Source organism: Tiliqua scincoides, chromosome 10, assembly GCF_035046505.1.
Source record: "Tiliqua scincoides isolate rTilSci1 chromosome 10, rTilSci1.hap2, whole genome shotgun sequence".
NCBI classification, from domain to species: domain Eukaryota; kingdom Metazoa; phylum Chordata; class Lepidosauria; order Squamata; family Scincidae; genus Tiliqua; species Tiliqua scincoides.
Window position 1 is genome coordinate 28,427,653 of NC_089830.1, and position 13,269 is coordinate 28,440,921.

At 55.2% G+C, this 13,269-nt stretch overlaps 2 protein-coding genes across 2 annotated transcripts; one reads left to right on the top strand and one right to left on the bottom strand.

Annotated features, from left to right (window-relative positions):
* Positions 1–659: 659 nt before the first annotated feature.
* Positions 660–7,733, top strand: ERCC1 (ERCC excision repair 1, endonuclease non-catalytic subunit). Its single transcript, XM_066638965.1, has 10 exons — positions 660–835; positions 2,995–3,090; positions 3,439–3,768; positions 3,878–3,981; positions 4,681–4,780; positions 4,953–5,029; positions 6,156–6,255; positions 6,619–6,690; positions 7,003–7,071; positions 7,473–7,733. The coding sequence occupies exons 2-10, from the start codon at positions 3,010–3,012 to the stop codon at positions 7,539–7,541; spliced, it is 1,002 nt and encodes a 333-aa protein (XP_066495062.1). The 5' UTR covers positions 660–835; positions 2,995–3,009; the 3' UTR covers positions 7,542–7,733.
* A 183-nt stretch (positions 7,734–7,916) lies between these two features.
* POLR1G (RNA polymerase I subunit G) lies at positions 7,917–11,375 on the bottom strand. Its single transcript, XM_066638964.1, has 3 exons — positions 11,314–11,375; positions 10,247–10,385; positions 7,917–9,496 (listed from the first exon to the last, which is right to left on the bottom strand). Exons 1-3 carry the CDS (start codon positions 11,327–11,329, stop codon positions 8,272–8,274), a joined length of 1,380 nt encoding a protein of 459 aa, XP_066495061.1. The 5' UTR covers positions 11,330–11,375; the 3' UTR covers positions 7,917–8,271.
* Positions 11,376–13,269: the final 1,894 nt, after the last annotated feature.

Consider the following 13,269-nt stretch of genomic DNA (forward strand, 5'->3'; position numbering starts at 1 on the left):
CAGTCGTGTCTCCTCTGCACAGCACAACTGAGTGGGGTGTTGGAAACAGGCTACACCCCCCCCATGGCCCTGAGGCACCTCCCCCCTCCTGCCACTGCTCCCTCGCAGAGGCTGAAGCAGAAGGTGGCGCTGTGCCGACAGCCCCCCGCCAGTCTGGTGCCCAGCCGTTGAAGCTGTGCCCACTGCCAGACCTTGTGGCAAGGAGTTCCGCAGGCCACCACCTCACCACACGAACAAAAGGCCCAGCGTCCCCCTACTGCCACTGCTCTTGCAGGGGCTGAGCGGGAGGTGGACCTGTTTAGATGGCCCTGCAAGCACCCAATGCCAGCCACTGAGACGTGCCCACTGCCAGACCTTGAGGCAAGGAGTTCCGCAGACCAGCACTGCCTGTACCTGCCCCCCACTCCCACCAACAAGCTGCTTCCAGGACGATCCTCCAGACAGCAGAGGGCGCCCTGGCAGGGAGGCCTATTCCCCAAGGGGCGGGGCTTAAGTGTCACTTCCGGCTTCACGGGAGCAAGCGAGACGCGCCCAGAGAGGCAGTAGCCACCCACATAGAGTTTGGAGGGAGAGAGCGGTCACCCTCATAGAGACCACGGAGCGCGATGCCCAGAGCGGCCGTTCTCCGTCTGGCGGAACCATAGAGTTCGGAAGTAGCGGCCGCGGCCCCGCCTCCTCTACCCGCTCTTTCCGAGAGCCTCCATTATGCGGATTTAGAAGGGCGGCGGGACCGGCTGAAGACAACTCGGGGTCGCTCGGCGCCTTACGTCGCTAACTCTATGGTCCCGGCGCAGTAAAGGCCTGTCTGGGCTGCAGCTGATGCGCATGCGCTGGAGGCAGGTGAGCTCCCGCCATTGGCCAAGCAGCAGCCAATCAAAAGGCTCGGTGCTTTGTGCTTTCCTCCAATTAGAGGGTAGGAGCTGGATGCTCCCGCCCCCTGGGTTGCCATAGGAATGACAAGGTTATGACCCCTGAGCCACTTCTGCTGTGTGTGACGTCAGAAAGTGGGCCAGTCTCTGCCCCAAGGAGCTTACAAGCTGCATGTCCGCCATTGGCACGGACTGGCTGCCCCCCTCACTGTGCAGGCCACAAAGGGGCAGATCTCTGGGCAGATCTCTGCCCCCAAGGAGCATACAGACCAGGGTTGTGTGGTGGGTGGGGAGGCAGGTGAAGCAGAGCGTGGGTTGAGTGTGCTTGAGCACCTCACATGGCAGCAGTGGCGGAGGTGCCTTTCCAAGGACTCGGTTGGGGAGGCTGTGCCTCACCTGCCTCCCTGCCCACTTATCACAGACTGCTCATCTCCCATTGGCACAGACTGGCTGCCCCCCTCCTTCCCTGTGCAAGCCACAAAGGGGCAAGGTGCAGGTTCTGCCTGTACCTCTGTGCTCCTGCACCACCATTTGCCTCCATGTGCGCTAGGAACACAGCGCATCCCCCACCCCTGACCCCGCTTAGGGATACGACTTCTGGGAATGCTGTGTGGGGAGCCGGGCCCCAAGGCATGAAGAACGTAACAGAAGAACAGCCCCACTGGATCAGGCCAGAGGCCCATCTAGTCCAGCTTCTTGTATCTCACAGCGGCCCACCAAATGCCCCAGGGAGCACATCAGATACCAAGAGACCTCATCCTGGTGCCCTCCCTTGTATCTGGCCTTCTGACATAGCCCATTTCTAAAATCAGGAGGTTGCACATACACATCATGGCATGTAACCCATGATGGATTTTTCCTCCAGAAACTTGTCCAATCCCCTTTTAAAGGCGTCCAGGCCAGATGCCATCACCGCATCCTGTGGCAAAGAGTTCCACAGACCAACCACACGCTGAGTAAAGAAATATTTTCTTTTGTCTGTCCTAACTCTCCCAACACTCAATTTTAGTGGATGTCCCCTGTTTCTGGTGTTATGTGAGAGTGTAAAGAGCATCTCTCTAACCACTCTGTCCATCCCCTGCATAATTTTGTATGTCTCAATCATGTCCCCCCTCAGGCACCTCTTTTCTAGGCTGAAGAGGCCCAAACGCCGTAGCCTTTCCTCATAAGGAAGGTGCCCCAGCCCCGTAATCATCTTAGTCGCTCTCTTTTGCACCTTTTCCATTTCCACTATGTCTTTTTTGAGATGTGGCGACCAGAACTGGACACAATACTCCAGGTGTGGTCTTACCATAGATTTGTACAACGGCATTATAATATTAGCCGTTTTGTTCTCAATACCCTTCCTAATGATCCCAAGCATAGAATTGGCCTTCTTCACTGCCGCTGCACATTGGGTCGACACTTTCATCGACCTGTCCACCCCCCCCATCCCTCTCCTGGTCTGTCACAGACAGCTCAGAACCCATCAGCCTATATTGTTGGCTAAACTGCTCAAGCCGGGTGTGGGAGCTCATGGTCCGTCCCTGTGATGGCAGAATAAAAAAACGCCACAAGTTTGGAAGGCTTCCAAGTTTGTTCTGCAGAAGAGAGACAAAGAAGTTGTACGAGGGGCAAGCAGGCCAGTCTCTGCCTCCCTCCAGGGCAGGGCCTCAGTATCTGTACAGGCACTTATGCAGGTGTTTTTCTGCCCCCTTAGGAGCTGAGCTCTTACACATGGCGGTCACCTACTTTCCTACCCACCTCAACACCCTTCCCCTTTTGGCTAGGCTTTCTGAATTCTTTAGGCCTTGTCTATCTGGTCATCTTTGGCTTTTCTTGACCTACTGCTGATGCAGGGGCTGCTGACGTTTGCTGAAAGTTATCTAGTTGCATGTGCTACATGCTGCTTGGTTCTCATGCTAGTTTCAACCTGCTTGTGTCTTGTATTTCAGCCATGTTTCTTTTTCGTACATAGTGCCAGCTCTGGCGCTGGACAGCGGGCTGTTTCATAAGATCCTTCCAGTTCCACTCTGGCCCCATGTTTACAGGCATGTGATCTCGGTGCACATGTGCAGCCTGGCTCCTCTCCTCTCACTCGGGCAAGTTTGCTTGATCTTCGTGCGCTGTGAGTTCTTGACTCTTGGCAGGTTGTGGAGAAATGGAGCCCCAAGCACCAGAGAAAGCCTCAGGAGGAAGGAAGAAGTTCAGCGTGAAGATGCAAGACGAAGATGTGGCCCCGGTACATTGGGGGGTTTCTGGGGGGTTGGAGGAGGGCATCTCCTCCTGGCAGGCGCTCAGTCTCCCTCAGTGCATCAGCTGGACTCCGAACATTTGTGGCCAGGTGCTCTGCCCTGTGCTTACTCTTGATACTGTTTGCGATTAAGATTAAATGAAAGACAAGCAAGCTGTGGCTTAAAGTGGGAAAGGGACTTATGGGATCCCTGTTGATCTTGACAAATGGGCCTGGCTGTGGGAGAGAGTGAGTACAATGACAGTATGTCATGGTGGAAAATCCAGTAGAGATGGGATCTGACATCTTCCAGATCTTCAGTGAAGCTATTAACGGTAAACCATCTCCCATTTTCAGGTGAAACTGCTGTTCAAGCCATCCTCTGCAGCAAGGCTCCTTCCAGCCCCTGAGGCCCCCACAGTGGTGCCAGGGGGCACATCCTATGCAGACTATGTTGTTGGGCAGGCATCTGCCTCCTCAGCTCCTCAGGGGAGACCAGCCTCATCGGTAAGCACTGCAACCAGCAGCCCCCCAGCAGCCAACACTGCATCAGGGACACCCTCTCTGCAGGCTGAAGACCAGATCAGCAGGGCTGTGCAGAACACTACAGAAGAGAAGGACTCCCCACCGAACCCAGCACTGAAACCAGGAGCCAAGCACAACAGTATCATTGTCAGCCCCCGTCAGGTGAGTGAGGGCAGGGAGAGTGGCACAAAGCACCTTCCGCCCCTCTGCTTCCTGGGGGCACTGCCCTTGCCTCAGCTGTGCAGTCACACATCTCCCCTTCTTTCCTCAGAGAGGAAATCCCATCCTGAAGTTTGTCTGCAACGTGCCCTGGGAGTTTGGAGAGATAGTACCAGATTACTTGCTGGGTCAGAGCACCTGTGCCCTGTTCCTCAGGTGAGCATGATTCACACTAAATGTTTTGCACGCACCCAACCCCGACAACTGCCCTTGCTGGCCCTGTTATTTATAATGGTACTTGCAACATAATCCTAGCCATGTCTACTCAGAAGTAAGCCCCAATGAGTTCCATAGGGACTTACTCCCATTGAAGTGCATACAGGATTGCAGCCTTAGCCAGGTGTTCTGTTTCAGCTCAAATAAATGCATGACATTTCAGCCGCAGCAGCCTTGTATGTGTCTGTGGGTCAGGATTAAGGAAGGCTGGAGCCAAGTATTGAACCATTAATCTGACCCTATGTGACTGCTGTGCTGGTCCATGGAAGGGGCTCTCTCCCCCTCCCAATTCAGCCTGTGGCGCAATGATGTGATAGTGAAGTGCTAGCCCTGTGTGTGTGTGCTGGGGGGGGATGTCTTCCCTCTTGTGGTTCCTCTCTTTTGAGAAGAACGCAACCATCCTGAGCAGTTAGTTTGCCAGGCTCAGTCTCTCCCAGATGGGGCCGCATCCCCGGGGCAAAGCCAAGCTGGCTTGAAAAGCGGGTCCCAGCAGGTTAGGTCCCTGGCAGCATCTTCAGTTAGGGCAGAGAAACATCCCTGGCAAGCCACTGTCGCCAAGCCGCGTCTGCCCCAGGGTGGCAGACCAAGGGCCTGACTCAGCCCAGCAGCTCCCCATGTCTCTTTCTCTGCCACACGCAGTCTCCGGTACCACAACCTGAACCCTAACTACATCCATGAGCGGCTACGGGTGCTGGGCAAGGCGTACATGCTGCGGGTGCTCCTGCTTCAGGTCGATGTGGTGAGATATCCCAGGGCCGTGGGCACAGCCTACAGCACCCCCCCTCCCAAACCCTGTGCTAACTTGGTCCTTTCTGGCACTGGCTTCTGGGAGCCCTCCCCCCCACTGCCTTGCTTTGCCTCTGCCCTGTTCTCTCTGTCAGACCAAGAGTGGCCTCTCTTGCTTCCCCCAGAAAGACCCGCAGCAAGCGCTGAAGGAACTGGCCAAGATCTGCATCCTTGCCGACTGCACCCTGATCCTTGCCTGGAGGTGAGGAACAAAAGTGCTGAGAGCGCAGGGGGGAGGGGGAGGGGCAGGCCCGAGCAGTCTTATTTATTTATTTATTTATTGGATTTGTATTCCGCCTTTCTCCCCGAAGGGCACCTAAGGCGGCTAGTCTTGGCTCCAGAATAGGCCATTAAGTGTCGCCTTTTGAGTGAATCCAAATTTTGCAGAACAAACCCTTTTATTTTTATTAATAGGGTTTTTTTAATTATTTTTTTAAATCTTAAAATACCGAGGAGTAAAACAAGTCCCAACTGAGGGCCACAAGTCATAAGGGCTATCTGAACACTGCTATGCTCAGGATTTCATTCTAATGGGACTTCAGAATGTACTGTAGATGCTCACCTATAAGGTGATCTCACAGATAAGAGAAGGGCAGGTTTTAAAGCAAAGATCATGGAATGTTCCATTACGCTCAGATAAGTGGGGGGGGGAGTAAAACTTAGGGAATGGTGCCTGTGAAGAACAGCTGTAGCCTGTCCAGGAGCCTGACTGAAAGGGGGGAGTCTGAACCGCACCGGTTTTTGAAGACACTTCATGCAGAACTGTGTGCCATTCCCTCCTTCTGTGTAATCAGCGTGAAGTCTATCCAATTGATACATCTAGATATTAATATATCTAACGGAAGCTTCTTGAATGCGGCCTTATTAGATTACAGCTAACTTAATGCAGTCTTCCAACACAAGACGGTTTCCTACCTCTGCTCTAGACACTTGTACTTGTGTATCCGGGGAGGCAGTCATTTTCAACCACTGTGCTGTGGCACTCTAGTGTGACTGCAGGTGATCATTTGTTAGTAAGGCTACTACTAACAGCCCCTGCTGTCAGTGCCTTGTCAATTGTCAAAAAACTGATGCTGTGCCCTGACAATTTTACTGCCTTGTCAGTGTGTCGTGAGATGAAAAAGGCTGAACATTGCTGCTCTGGATACTTAGTAACAGATGTGTTGAAGCTGTTTTAGAAAGTCAAGTCTTAGTCCTTGTTGTCAGGCAGATTTCCAGGGAAAACGCCCCACCAAAAATGTGCTGACGGGGCTTGCTCAGAGGTGGGGTTCTTCACCAGTGGCAATGGACCCTGGATCCAACCCTGGCTTTCCTTTTGCCACCCATAGCCCTGAGGAGGCTGGACGCTACTTAGAGACATACAAAGCCTATGAACAGAAGCCGGCTGACTTGCTGAAGGAGAAAGTAGACCAGGACTACTTGTCGAGGGTAAGAGCCTTCCACTTCTGCACTACTGCTGTCCATCACAGAATGCTCTGCCATGGGTTTGCCAGGTCCCCAGCTATTTCACTCTGGCATTTGATTTTCCATGCCTGTTGATCTCCCCCTTGACCAGAGGGAGGGGTAAGGCGGTGCTGCAGTATTGGGATGTGGTGCTCAGAAAAGCTTGCACCCTCCTTTCCTGCCAGATGGCTTGGCCCCTTTTACTCATGCCCCCCCCCCCAAAAGGAAGCCTGAGCTGCCTCCGCGGCTTTTCTGTTGGCTGCATCCAGCTGAAGTGATGCTGTGAATTTCTTGCCTCTGAGGTTTACCCAACAGTTACCTAGATCGGACTTCTTTCTCTTCCTCCAGGTCACAGACTGCCTGACTAGCGTGAAGTCTGTGAACAAGACAGATACGCTGAGCCTCCTCTCCACCTTTGGGGTGAGACACTTTTCTTTTTCTGTGGGGGATGGGGGGATCCAGAGAGGCTCAGAGCACCCACCCCTTGCGGCCCACTCTTTCTCCTCCTGCATGTCTCGCTCCCAAGCCAACTCTTGCCTAGAAATCATTTCATTTGGACCTCCAACCCTTCTCTCTAGCCCCACACTGTCTTGGCATGGCTCACTTCCTGGCTTGGACTTCTCTGAGTCCCAGGCTCTTCTGGTTGCTCTCTGGGGCCCTTGCATCTCACCCTCTGAGCTCACTCTGCCTCCCTTGCCCAACCTAATTCTGAGGACTTTCCATGGCTTGCAGTCTCTGGCGAACATCGTTCAAGCTTCCAAGGAGGATCTGTCCCTCTGCCCAGGGATCGGGCCCCAGAAGGTAAGAAACAACTGCTCCCCACCCTCAAATAAGCTGCCGTTCAGCTTCAAGCAGGGTGAAATATTTTGTAGACCTTTTAATGAGCTCATGGCCTAAAGGCCTCACTTCCCTACTATGGCCAAACATGGAAACCTTGTCAGAGGGGGAAAGGTTTGTTGCCCTGGCAACACCTTCCAAGTACCCTGCCCTGCCCAATGTGGCCGCGACAGCCTGCAGGACACTGGGGGCAAGTTGTGCTGCCAGGGGGAAGAGAAAGTAGCGTGTGCAAAGAGCAGGAAGCCACAGGAGGCTTGGAAGGAGCCCTGGCCAAGCACAGGCCCCGCACAGAGCTCGCTCTCCTGCACAAAAGCCTCCAAGAGCTGCTCTGCCTCCCTCTCTCACCCTGCAACTCTCTCCCTCAGGCCAAGAGGCTCTTCGACATACTGCACGAGCCCTTCCTCAAAGGCCCCACAGACCAGCGGCCTCTCTGACCGGCAGAGGAGCTAGGAGCAAGGCTGGGGATGTGCGCACCAGAGAGGAGTTCAGCCCTGCACCTCCTGCCCAAGGAGAGCCTGGTCTGAAAAGCCCAGTGGAAGCTCAGCACGGAGACCCAATTTTGCCAGTGCCAGGAGGACTTCCACACCCTCCCCCAAAATAAAAGCGCCAAAAATGGTGGGAACTGAGAGGAGGCTCCTTGTTGGAATTGGGGCCTGGAAAGAGGCACACACAAACACAGAGTGACACACAGGGCCGAGGTGTATTTCCAGTTCAGCTCTACAAGGGGAACTTGGGACCCGGACACTGGTGTTGAGCAGTGGCACCTCCACTTCAGAGGAAGACCTGGTCCTCTCCTCGGCTCACAGGAGCCCGTCCTCTAGCTCCAGCCTGGCAGTCCTTTGCCTCCACACCCCACTCCTAATACAGGCACCAGCATTTGGACGAAACCCCACATGCCACAGGAGATGGGTCAGCACAGCTGACCCAGGCCACGAATCTGGGCGCCTGTGGAGCGGAGCAAAGAAGGAAACAGCCCTCTGGAAGGGAGCGTGTTTGAGAGCAAAAGGCCAAGCGCATGAGGGGCAGCCCAGGCCTGTGCAGGGGGCCAGGACTGGTGTATGGAGTCCCACAGGGAGGCCAGCAAGCGCCGAAAGGCTCTCCAGGAGGCAAAGCAGGCCCAGCTGGGGGGAGGTGGCTGCTGCTGGGAGTCCTCCCACCCCTGCCTCAGGCAGGCCAGCTCTCTTCCTCAGCAGCCTCCCTCTTGTGCTTCTTCCTCTTCTTCTTGTGCTTCTGGCTGGCCCCCTCCTCGCCAGGCAGCCCTGGCCCCTCCTGCCCTGGGCCCTGCTCAGCCCAGTCCTTCCAGTCCAGCTGGACAGGGCTGGGCCCCAGCAAGGCAGCCCCTGCTCCTTGCTCCCAGGGCAGTGGCTCCTCTGCCAGAACCTTCTCCTTCCTCCTCTTCTTGTGCCTGCCACTGGGGAGGCTCTCTCCCAGGCTGCCCTCCAGGCCCCTGAAGTCCCACTGGCCCCCCTCAGCCTCCTGCTTGATGGAAGCAATGTCCATTAAGTCCACTGCTGCCGCTTCCGCCTCCTCCTCTTGCCGCCTCTTCTTCTTCTTCTTCTTCGGCGGGCAGGGCAGCAGCTCCTCTGCCCCAGGGCTGCTGCCTTCTGCTGCACAAGCCACCTGCAGTCCAGCTTGCTGGAGGAGGGAACTGGGCTCCTGCAGCAACTCCTCAGCCTCCTTTTTCAGCTGCTGCTTCTTCCTCTTCTTTCTGCTCTTAAGGCTTATGTCTGTCACCCCTCCAGAAGAGAGGCCTTCCTGAGAGAAGCCCTCGAGGGAGCTGCTCAGCTGGGTGCCTTGCTCAGGCAGTGGCTGTTGGGCAGTGCCAACAGCAGGCGGCGGCAGCATCTCCCCCCGCCTGTGCTTGTGCCTCCGAATCCTCTGTCCTTCCCTTAAGCCTCCAGCCTCACCAGGTGCCATGAAGTCCCCAGCAGGCACCGCAGAAGCTCCTTCAGGACTGGGCTTGTACTCTGAGGGCAGTGGTTCCTCGGGGGCTCCCATGTATCCCACCGTGTGCAGCTCACGCTTTTTCTTTTTCTTCTTCTTCCTTGGGGGCTCCTCTGCTACTTCCCGGACAACAGGGCCCTGCGGGTGGCCCCCAAAAGGCAGGAAGCGTTGCCTGAGGCCTTTGGGGATCTTGGGAGCCAGTCTGGCTGCCACCGGGAAGAGGGGCTGGTTGGCACCAGAATCACCGAATCTCTCGCAGATGCTCAGCAAGCCACTGAAAGAGGGTGCGCAGGTGAGGTAGTCTTGGCAGCCGGATGGAATCAGCAGATGGGCACTGTCCAGATCTCCTGGGACTGCTTGAAAGCTGTAGTTCTTCCGCGTCCCATTTGGCTGGGGCACCTTCAGCATCTGGGAGCCCAACAGGGGCACAGCATGGCCATCAAGCCTGAGGGGAAACCAAGATGTGTATTAATGATGATCTATGAAAGAGAACGATTGCAGCCCCTGCCGCCGGCCCCCCCCCAACCAACAACTCTGCCCTACAAGTTCCTACTGGGGTAAACACCATCCTTTGGGGGTATATCAGTCTGGATTTGGGCCACAAAAGGATCAGCTACAATGAAAATCTGAGGATGTTTGTGGGAGACCTGCACTACTGGAAGATCAGCAATGTGGGGCATTTCACAGAGTTAACCGTTAGGAACAGGCACAGCCAAGAAGGGTTGATATTGTGGGATCTGGTTAGAACCAACTTGGAACTGTGAACATTTGGATTTTGCACATGTTGAGCTATGGGTTTGGGATCGTTTGCTTGGCTCACTTGCTTGCGCACAAGAGAAGGAAGCCACAATAATTTGCGTTTCAATGACAATCAGTGCGTCTCATTCCAGATGAGTGTTGGGAAGACCCTACTGGGAAAGAGTCGTTACCTGGGTCCGAGGTGGGGCAGGGGTGCAAGTCCACTTTCTGCAACTCTCCCGTTGAAATTTTGCAGCTGGCAGTATTGTGAGTTCAGTTTTAAATACTGCTGGATTATTAAATGCTGCCTTACTAGCATGCTTGTGTACACCAGCTGTTTTGGCTAATGCAAACCACTCTGGAAACATACTAAACTGGTGGCTCAGGAAGGTTTTCTGAAATAATATTGCCCCTTCTCTCCACCAAAGGACTCAAAGCACAAACCCACAGCCCTCACCTGTCTGGACTGAAGTTTGCCGGGGCTCGGATCAGCCACAACTGCTTGGAAGGGTTCCGCAGGGTCTCCTGGGAAAAGCCAGGCCCAGGGGAAAAGGGGCAGGGGCCAAAGTCCACAGGGCACTCAAAGCGTAGGGGTCCTGTGGGGAGAGAACAAAAACGGGAGATCAGAGAGGGCAGGAAGGAAGCATAGAATCCCCGCATAGAAGCATAGTATCTGCAGCACCTCAAAGGGCCTGTTCTGCCTGCTAAAAAATACAGATCTTTTTCTCCAAAAGGGGTTGTATATTTGGACCCCAACACCTTCCCGACTGGAGGCAAAACCCTCTCATGGTTGAACAAGAGCCCTCTTGTCTTGGGCAGTTTAACTAATCACAACTGCCCCCCACTTTGCAATTCTAGCCCCAGACCACCAGCCCAGGAAGAAAGACATCACAGACCCTTGGCACCGCAAAGCCCACCCACGAGGCAGAGGCCACTGCCTCCTCCTCCTCATTTGCCCTGGCAGTAGATACACTGCCTCTGCCCAGGGGGGTTCTACCCAGCCCTGACCTCCCCTGTGCAGCGCTGAGCTTCCCTTGTGGGAGGGGGAGCACACTGAGGGCCCACACATCCAGGTGTTAAGCCTGCCACGTGTGGAGTTGGAGGAGAACTGCCTGCTCCAGGGACCAAGTGCATTGTGGGAAGGATCATGGCCAAGGAGACAGGGACGTGCGGTGGGTGGGGAGGCAGGTGAGGCAGAGCCTTCCCACTGGAGTCAGTTGAAAAGCACCGCCTGTGCAAGCAGGCCCTCCTGCTTGCATCTGGCCTTCTGGGGTAGCCTGCTTCCCAGAAGGAAGGCACAGCAGTGCTAGCCTTTTCCTCCATCCATCGGTCCAGTCCCCTTTGAAAGGCGTCCAGGCAGGCGCCATCACCACATCCTGTGGCAAGGAGTTCCCCAGACTTGGGTCAAGAGACGTTTCCTCGGGCCAGTCCTCCCTCTCCGGCCAACCCATTCAGCGGCTGTCCTGGTCCTGGGGCGGTGCGAGAGGGAACCCCAGAGCCGGGCGGAGGCCCGGCCGCACTCACCCTCCGGGGTCTCCATGGCCGCCTCCGCGTGTCTGCCCGGCGCTGGCGCAGCTGCTGCTCTTCCTGCCGGGAGGTGACGTCGAGGCTGCCGCCCAGCCCCGTCCAGGGAGCTCGGCTCCCGGGCGCCTCCCTGCGGCTCCGCAGAGGCTGCGCTGCCGAGTCCCGCGCCTGCGCCGCTCGGGCTGGCAGCGACTCTCCCGGCCCCGCCTGCAGACGCTGCTGCCTGCGGGGCCTGAGCGCGCCCGCAGCCCGCTGCGAGGATGCAGCGCTGCGAAAGGCTGGCCGGCCCTGGCGGGGGGTCCGGTGGCCGCAGCCGCCTGCGAAGGGCGCGGGTGCTGCTGCGCAGGGGCGTAGCTGGAGGGGGTCAGGCCGGGCGCCGAGAAGGCTCCCCTCTGTGCCCGCTGCAGACGCGCCCGGGCGGTCTGGGGGGCGCAGCGGTGGCGTCGCTGGAGGGGGGCAAAGCGCTGAGTTTGGCAGGCCGGGTAAGCGCCGCTTCGGAGCTCTTCCGGGAGCTGGGTGCAAAACGGGGGCGCCCGCAGGGGGCGCTTGCCCGGCTTGCCAGTGCTTTGCCCCCGCCCAGCCACGTTTCCAGCGAGCGAAGATGGGCAGAACAGCAGCAGGCCAGGGCCAGGCGTGATGGGGAGCCTGCTCGGCACCTTCTTCCTTCCCGCCCGCCCCGCGTGGCTTTGGCTGCCAAGATATGAGCCCATCTGGGGAGAGGGCATCGGCCGCAGGGTGGCAGGAGAAGGCCGCAGATTGCCAGCAGCAGGACGGGCCAGGCCAGTAGCCGGGATTCTAGAGGGGGGCGACTGTTTTTTCAAGGGGGCAATCCCGTCAGGGATCTCTACTGGTGGGCAGAATGAAAGGATCAGTCTGGAGAAACATCAAAGACCGAAACCCCCCCAATTTCATGAAGAGAAAATAATGTGGGGTTTTTTGGGGGGGGGGAAGATGCATTCATTAGCTGTCAAGCAAGGTAGCAATAATGTGCATAGAATAAATGCATCTCTGCATGCCATGGAAAATGCATTGCCTACATATAAATAACATGCAACATCTCCTTTCATTTACACACCAGTGCAACACACAGGCCTGCAACCCTGCAAAAGTAAAACATATCACTGTGACCCAGGTAGTATTTACTTGTATTGAAAGTGCCTGTTTAACATCTAACACCTATATAATGCCTATCTAGTGCCTATGCAGCACCTATCTAGTGCCTACATAACACCTATTTAACACCTATACAGTGCCTATTTAGCACCTATCCAGCACCTGACACCTATACAGCACCTATATAATGCCTATCTAACACCTATCTAGCACCTATCTAGCACCTACATAGCACCTATTTAATGCCTATCTAGCACCTATTTAGTGCCTACAAAACGCCTATTTAACACCTATACTGCACCTATCTGACACCTATTCAGCGCCTATATAATGCCTATCTAACATCTCTATAGCGCCTATTTAACACCTATCTAGCACCTACATAACACCTATATATTATTATTATTAACAGTATTTATATACCGCTTTTCAACTAAAAGTTCACAAAGCGGTTTACAGAGAAAAATCAAATAACTAAATGGCTCCCCGTCCCAAAAGGGCTCACAATCTAAAAAGATGCAAATGAATACCAGCAGACAGCCACTAGAACAGACAGTGCTGGGGGGAGGTGGGCCAGTTACTCTCCCCCTGCTAAAAAAAGGAGCACCCACTTGAAAAAGTGCCTCTTACCCAATTAGCAGGGGTTATATATATACCCTGCTATATATATATATAGCAGGGTATATAACGCCTAACACCTATATAGTGTCTATTTAGCACCTATCTAGCGCCTATATAATGCTTATTTAACACCTATACAACGCCTACCTAACACCTATATAACGCCTATCTAGCACCTATTTAGTGCCTACATGCCTATTTAACACCTATACAGCGCCTATT

Bases quoted from the DNA above. Each gene is read 5' to 3' on its own strand.
- ERCC1 (XM_066638965.1), top strand. From the start codon at position 3,010: ATGGAGCCCCAAGCACCAGAGAAAGCCTCAGGAGGAAGGAAGAAGTTC. The intron at 4,781-4,952 runs GTGAGATATCCC...TGCTTCCCCCAG, and splicing joins TCCTGCTTCAGGTCGATGTG to AAAGACCCGCAGCAAGCGCT. The intron at 6,691-7,002 runs GTGAGACACTTT...CATGGCTTGCAG, and splicing joins GCCTCCTCTCCACCTTTGGG to TCTCTGGCGAACATCGTTCA.
- POLR1G (XM_066638964.1), bottom strand. The intron at 9,497-10,246 runs GTGAGGGCTGTG...GTTTCCCCTCAG, and splicing joins GCAAACTTCAGTCCAGACAG to GCTTGATGGCCATGCTGTGC.